General features: G+C 43.3%; 1 protein-coding gene across 1 annotated transcript; it reads right to left on the bottom strand.

Annotated features, from left to right (window-relative positions):
- Positions 1-1,511: 1,511 nt before the first annotated feature.
- On the bottom strand, positions 1,512-7,543 carry LOC118573951 (protein SSX1-like). The gene is made up of 6 exons (XM_036174536.1): positions 7,427-7,543; positions 6,849-6,963; positions 6,440-6,535; positions 5,382-5,431; positions 4,971-5,025; positions 1,512-1,621 (listed from the first exon to the last, which is right to left on the bottom strand). Exons 1-6 carry the CDS (start codon positions 7,529-7,531, stop codon positions 1,512-1,514), a joined length of 531 nt encoding a protein of 176 aa, XP_036030429.1. The 5' UTR covers positions 7,532-7,543.
- Positions 7,544-8,040: the final 497 nt, after the last annotated feature.

The following is an 8,040-nucleotide window of genomic DNA, read 5'->3' as shown; positions in this document are numbered from 1 at the left end:
GCTTCTCCTACATCACAGAATTTGGATTTGTAACCTGTGTGCAGACAGGGGAGAAAGTATGTGCTGACCAGAAAATGAAATAAGATGGTTGTGACTAGTCACATTTCTAGTGGAGCATGGCAGGTGACATGATCATACTGATGACATGTATATGTGTGTGCAAGTACAGAGAAATGTGTTAAAATAAACAAACAGAACTCTGCTCAGTAGTCCTGGGCAAGGGAAGGGCAGTGTGCTTCAGTGCAAAGGATGACTGGTAGCACATGATTCCTAAGACAGGCACAGGGCAGACAGACAGCAGTATGCATTAAGAATACGCCTCGCTGAATGGAATATGGATAGACTTCTTTAATTCCAGTGTGTGTGTGTGTGTGTGTGTGTGTGTGTGTTCAGTTGTAAATGTTAAAAGACAATGTCAGAGAAGTCAGTTCTCTCTGTCCACCATGGGGCCTTTAGAATTGAACCCAGGTTGTCAGGCCTGGCAGCAGGATCCTTTATCACTGAGCCATCTAGCCTACTCGAAACATTGATATTCTACCAGAGTGGTTTTTACACAGTAAGAATAATACTAACACAGTGCTTAGCATGTAATATCCCCAGTGCTGACCAGATGCCATACAGCAAGATCTATGCTTAAAGATTGCGTGGCAAAGGAAGAGCTATTCTACTAGGGCTTAGCACAGTGCCAGTAATACATAGGGAATGCTTGGCATAAAGTCCTGACAGGGGCCAGGCGGTGGTGGTGCACACCTTTAATCCCAGCACTCGGGAGGCAGAGGCAGGCAGATCTCTGTGAGTTCGTTGCCAGCCTGGTCTGATCCATGAAAGGCGCAAAGCTACACAGAGAAACCCTGTCTCAAAAAACCAAAAAAAAAAAAAAAAAAAAGTCCTGACAGAGTGTTTGACACATCCTACAAAGTTGCTAAGAGAACACTTGACAAATAATATAAAAACTGATGCTTAACTCTTAAAATTATCATGAATTTTAATAAATATATACACATATCTATATATAACTGATACGTAGTCTTTCAAAGTCATGGCTTTGATCCAGGATTCCCGCCATTCTTCTCATCCTGGGCTTATTTCGACTCTCTGTGGTTGAGACAAGAAAGAAAAGAAATGTTAGTGAGTTCACATTGCCGACTCACTGGTCTGTTTCCTCCCGTCCTTCAAAGCCTACAATGCTTTCCCAAACCTCAGAGCCTCTGCTCCACAGGCAAACCCTCTGCTCAGAGCACAGGGACTGCCTCACCTTGTCTTTGAACTCCTAAGCCAGAGGAAGGCATGGCCTATACTTTGAGAGCTGACCTGGGACTTGGGAGCCCATAGCATCCCAGGTAGGGAAGGTCTCCAAATTACCCAGCTTTGTAGTAAAGGAAGCATGACATATTACTTCAGCTCCAGTGTTCCACCCCAAAGGACTAGAAGCAGATGGGTGATCCAATACCATATCGAGAAAAGTGTATATTCTGGGGCTTAGGAGATGTGTCAGAGGACCACTTACAGATTTAATCATCATCATCATCACTTTCTTCGGGATCACTGATCTCTTCATATATCACTCGATTCTTCCTTTCTCGCAACCGGTGGCGCCAGGGATTTATCCAAAATCCACCTCCTGATATAGGGAGGGATTAGTGCATGAGAGCTAGGCAGTTTAGGGCCTTGTTTTGTCAGAAAAGAACAGGGCTTGTTACCCCCATGAGACCATGGGCCTTCTCCATTGTTTGGCTTTTACATCTGCTGGCTCACAAAGACTGAGATGTTAGCCATAGCAGTGCAGACCAAAAGCCACTTCGGGTTATACTATCCAGTGTGCTGTTTGGTCCCCTCCCCCATCATCTGGTATAGATTTCCTGTTATCCTTCATTAGAAAGAGGACCCAGTTGGCATTCCCTTATATTGTTTGGGTTTAAGACGTGAACCCCAGAGTATGTAGAAGACTTGTCCAGTGTCATATTGCTTTCAGAAGAACAAGTCAAATTATGATTATGAAGACCTATTCCAACATCTGAGCTGGTACTGGGTGACTTCCTCACCCAGCAAGGCCTGGGACTTTTCAGGGCCCATGCCACATACCTAGAACATGCCAGGGAAACCAACGCATTGTTTCTTCCATGATTTCCTCCCATCTAATGCCACCCTCCTGTTTGTCTGTCCCCACCCTTCTGGCTGTGCTTTCTCTTGGGTGTGCAGGTGTCTCTGGGCCCTTTCTGAACCTAGTGCACCTGGAACTCATTTGAGGTTATTTTCTTCCCTTGCTGCCTTCTTCATTTTTTAAACTCTAAAGCACTTGTGCAGGCTATCAGTAGCATTTCTATATTGTCTTAGAGGTCAAGTAGCGTCTCTTTCTTCTAAGGTTATATTAGCATCTGTTATTTATATATGTGGTTACCTTTCAATATGACATTTTCATATGCATATAGACTGTGTTTTGATCATGCATACACCTCATTAACCTCTTTTGGCTCACACCGATTCCTCCCCACTACTAGAGTCCTTTTATTTCATGTCGGTTGGTACTGGTGGGGCTCGAGGAGTTTAATTAGGATTACTTATATGTGCACTCGGCCTCACTGGTCTTTTCCCCTGGCAACTGTTCGCTACCTTTATATCCTCTGAGAGGGGCAGAACCTGGTGAGCCCCTCCTTCCATGACAGAAGGTTGAAGGGCCCAATCTTTTGCAGGTGTTTTTTTTTTATGATTTTCATAACATGCTAATTGCACCTGACAAAGTATTTCACTATTTGTAGCCAAATAAAAAGAACATAGGTGTTTAAATGGGAAAGGAATGTCCTAAGTACACCATGTTTCTGGGACTAAATGTTTGCCTTTATGTTCTTCATAGCCTGCCCTTTATGCAAGCAGAAGAGATGTGCATTTAATTAGGAGTATGGAACAGAAGAGAGGAGACAGTACTGAGCCGTGATGGTGTGTGCAGATGAATGCAGGGGACAGAGAAGAAGAAGGAGACTCACTGATCTCTAGCAGAGAATGTATCGCCAGGTGTGGTATCACGTGGGATGCTGGAGAGAAGACTCACGTGGAATTAGGTAAAGTAGCGCCTGCACCATTTCTGCTAATATCAAGATGTGTCATTGGTCACTAATCATAAGCTACCCTTCATTCAACTGCTTGATTCATGCATGAGGGAGTCTATGTACAACTGAAAGAGCATTGTTTCTCAGCTTGGAAACACAACTTATTGCCTTTTATTTTACACTTATATTTTTTATTTATGTGTACATGTGTATGTTTTTTCTGTGTATGTGTGATACATGTGTGGGTGTGTCTGGGGAGGCATGAGTACTGTGTCAGATCCTCTGGAACTGGAGTGACAGATAATAGTGAGCCATCCAATGTGGGTGTTAGGAACTGAACTCCTCTGGAACAACAGCAGACACCCTTAATCACTGAGCAATGTCTCTACACCCCCTCTTTATTTCTTTTGTGTTTTCATTTGGTTTTGGTTTTGAGACAAGATCTCTTCATGTACCCTAGAAAAGTCTTGGTCTAATGATCCTATGGAGCTCTGCAATTATAGGCATGCCAAACACACCCAAATGGAAATGCTGTTTAAATGATATAATAATAAAACTGAATACTTGCTCTTATAATCTCTTCTTTTCATTCAGTCCTTAACTGTGCCCTCACTGGCCACTAACTCTCAGCTCCCTTAACTCTCTAGACCTGAACCTCCAACTATAGAAAGTCCCCATTTCATAGTCAGGTGTCTCTGAGGATTACTCTGGGTTGGGTCTGTGGGGCAGACAGTTCCCAGGTATAGATATGTCCTCAGTAGATCAGAATGAGAGGAGTCCACAGTGAAAGCCCTGTGATTTCCAGCCAGAGGAGTGCATGGTCCATTTACAGAGCAGAGACAAGCTGGTAGTTTCTGCTTGGAAAGTGAGGGTCAGGAGGAAAGAACAAACAGACTCTTTGGGAGAATGCCTGACAAGGGTATCACCTGGATTTCAGAAATGAAAGAAAACATGAATGCATTTCAGTGGTTTGGGCTGTGGACTAGAGAGCTAGTGAAACTGCTCTTCAGGCCAATAATTTAGCACAGTTGTGTTGACCCTCACTATCATACTCTAATTATTAGAATGCTGTGATTGAAGACATGCAGACCTGGCACTGTAAATCTGACCAAGGACCTGTGCTGCACAGTCTCTAGGAGGAACCCATGGATTTTGCTAAATGAATATAGTACAAAGTGACCTCTACATTCATTCTCTCTCTACCCAGAGAGTGGTGGCTAATACAGAAGGTCCCAACTGGTTAGACTGCAGAAAGTAAGTGTCTATGGAATGCTCAGCTAAACATTGAACATAGATGTCAGGCACCTTCCTCCCAAGCTCAAGTACCATTGCAGAAGAGGGGAGAGAGATTGTAAGAAGCAGAAGACAAGGAGGCCCAGAGCAATATAGTGTTTTACGGACATGACAGGATTGTTAAACTCATGAACTCACAGGAGTTGTCTTTGCCTCTGTAAGACCTGCATAGGATCAAGCCTGTCAGCATTCTAGCATAGAGTGAGCAGGGACTCATGAGCCCCCACCCCTTTGTGAGTAGCTGTTGACAACAGATGGCTTTTGTGGGAGGAAGAGTCAGTTTTCTTTAAGGCTGTGGCCCCTGATAGGTCAACCATACGCTAGTGAGTATAATTCCGCATCCCACAGTATATAGACAGCACAAATCGAGCTTGCTTGGTCATTTTTAAAAACTAAAAAACAAAGACATGAATTTGAAAAGTGTGGGGAAGTGAGAAAAACATCTAGGAAAGATGTCTTATGTTAATTAGGTGAAAGAGTGGGGTATGTGTGAATATGATCAAAATACATTATGTAAAATCCTCAAAGAATTAAATAAAATGCCACATTGAAAAAGAGTGAAGACATTACTAAGGAACAGGAATTAGATTGCATCCAAACCTGGTAAAATAGAAACGGTGGAGACAGTCACACCTTCGAATGTAAGTCTGTCTTTTATATCATAGAGATCTATTGTCAGTGGAGTCAGCTGTAAAAGAGAATCGAGGGTAAGGCACTTGGGCAAATAGGAATCTACAGGTGGTATTTCTGCCACGTGATTGAATCTGTCCTAATTTGCTGGATAATATTTAACACAGGACCTTGCAAATAAACATCACACACCAAAATTAACCAGACCCAAAGGTCATACAACCCAGTGAACTTTCATACAGTTAGAATTGGCACTGGAAACAACATGTGATGCTTCGCATTAAATTTTACACTTTAAGCATCAAATACATCGTATACACTTATCCACCACCGAAAAGAAAACTATCCTCAACAATGTGGACATGAACTGAAGGACAGACATGGGGCATTCCTACAGAAATAGGTGTTACTCACCTTCAGGCGTTTTATCTGTTTCATGTCATAACTCTCTTCGGGATGTTCATCTATGGAAAGTGACAAGTCAGAAGGTTTTGTTCGTTAGTAAATATTTCAAAAGTTCAGGATCCTGCTGATTTAGGGAATGCTGGAGTGCAGGGTTACAATCTACTCATGGAGGAGGAACTCGTGGAGCATGGCTCTCTTTCACTTTACTAATGACATAGGCATTATCTATAATATCAGCTTAGAAGTCCCTTATGATTGCTTATGAAATGTTGTCTCAGCCTCATCACTGCCTTATCCTATCCCAGGACATTTCTTTTACCTCATAATATTAAATTGATTTCAGGAAATTTTGAACTGTATGTGCTTTCAGATGTGGAATAATGAAAATCACATGAAATGATTTGAATGTTCAGGTGTTAACTGTGTAAGGAAGGATAAGTGATTAGCTCAGTGCTTTGGGGACTATCTAGTGTAATAGTTCTTCTCTGCTCTCAAAAACTGTGCATACATTTCAGGCCTGGAATTTGAGATCAAGTAAAGTGCTTGTAGGAGCTTGTGCAATCTAGCCTGCTTCCCTGGGGAGTCTCTCTGTGTGTGTGTGTGTGTGTGTGTGTGTGTGTGTGTGTGTGTGTGTGTGTTGAGTTGTATCTCTGTGACAGTGATGTATGTGTATAGGGTAGATATGTCTGCCTATGTTTAGGATGTGATGCAGGACAGTGCACATTCCAACTGAAGATATTACCCATTTGCCATTTACTTATTATCCAAAATAATGTACTTTCTTTTTAATGTTTTAGATTTTTTTTATATGACAGGATCTTCTACATAATCCTCTGAATGAATTCCTTTCCACACAGCCCTAACCTGAAGAAGAAGAAGAAGAAGAAGAAGAAGAAGAAGGAGGAGGAGGAGGAGGAGGAGGAGGAGGAGGAGGAGGAGGAGGAGGAGGAAGAGACCTGCCTGTGACCTTACCAGGAAACTTGACTGAAATCAAGGTGAGCCTTCACAACCTCCGCCGCACCCCCCACCCCCCCCCCCCCCCCCCACCCCTACCCCTGACCACTCACCTTCACTGATACGGCCACGAACTTTAGTACTTTCCACCAGCGATTCTTTGGTCTGTTCCTTGCAGCGCATGAAAACTGGTTGGTTGACCGTGACCCCTAAGAGGAAGCAAAGTGCTTGTTCTTTAACAGATGGCTCAAGAGGGGAAATGCAACTAGGATCAGGGATGCAGCACAGACCTTAAGGCCCCAAGAACATGAGCCTGCAGGAAAAACAAGTGCAGGCTGCAGACCTAAGCCCTATTGCCTGAGCCCTGAACAAGATGGAGAAGAGCAGCATGCTCAGCAAGCACCTTGAGGTCAAGAAAAGTATCATGTGGGATAGGGACGTGCTACATGTTGAGATGAAGCTGTGGCAGAGAAAATAACTAGGAGACACCTAGTTTTGTCTGAACCCAGAACTTCCTATTACCTAGGCCCGTCATCCTGATGTAGTTTCTTTTCATATACACGTAGGCACTTTTCTGCCATTTAGTCAGCTTTGCCCACTCTTCCTCAGAAAAGTATGTAGAAATATCCTGGATGGCCTAGAAAAGAAAGAAATATAAATTCTGGCAACTACTCTGCTGCTCTGAATACCCTCTGTGTTGATGGACCCTGGTAGTCCATCTAGAAAATCAAGATGATTGACCCTTAGAAAAGTGAGGGTCAAGTGAGAGATGTGAATAACAACCATTACACTGGAAATGCTCAGTGCTGGTTATCAGTTCTTTTCCCCTGCTTCCAAGGAGCTAAGTGTCACCAAATGCATTTAGTACTAGATCACCAATCTGAAGTCTTCAGGGATGCTGGAGAAGGACTTATTGCATGCTCACATGAGTGTGTGCATGCATGCGTGTGTGGAGAGAGAAATCCTGAGACTTATGGAGGTCCTATGGAGACTTCGGTCCTTGTCCTGAGTGCCTCTGGTTTCCACCTTCTGAGAAATCTTTCAACCATGGCCCTTGGTCACTCAGCTGCTTCTGCCCACCCGCTACCTGATCATCTCACCTCACATATGTTCTTTGGCTCATGAGTCTCTTCCACAGAGCTCTTTACGCAGGAACTCACTGTTTTCATGTTAGTAGGATCAATGGGATTTTGAAAAGACACCATCTAATTTTCTTCCAGCACTAAACAAAATGTCCTGTGAAGGAAGGAGCATGTATAAAGTTAAATGGAGTCTCCAAGAGTGGGTCAAGCATCTGTCCTGATTATTTACCCTGGCATGTTCATTGAATTAGGCAAGCACAGACCCATGTTCTCAGCCATATGAGGGAAGTGAGAACTGACTTCATAGAAGGTAAGGATAAAACAGTTGTCACTGGAAGATAGGTGGTGGGGAGATCAGAAAAAGGAGGTACAACGAACACCCAGCACAAGTAGAAAGGAAGGGTAGTAGTTTGCTAGTATTTTGCAGTACACTTTAGTGACTACAGCTTATAGCTACATATGGTGAATTTGTAAGGAAGGGAGAGGGAAGCCAAAGGTCCATTCCTATGCCTGTGATACAAGACAGTTGGGAGGCTGAGGTAAAAGGATCCTATGTTCAATGCCTGCCTGAGCTACAAAGTGAGATCATGGCCAGGCTGGGCAATATGTAGTTAAATCCTGTAGGATTCCTA

Source organism: Onychomys torridus, chromosome X (assembly GCF_903995425.1).
Source record: "Onychomys torridus chromosome X, mOncTor1.1, whole genome shotgun sequence".
NCBI lineage: Eukaryota > Metazoa > Chordata > Mammalia > Rodentia > Cricetidae > Onychomys > Onychomys torridus.
This window is presented reverse-complemented; position numbering and strand designations above follow the sequence as displayed.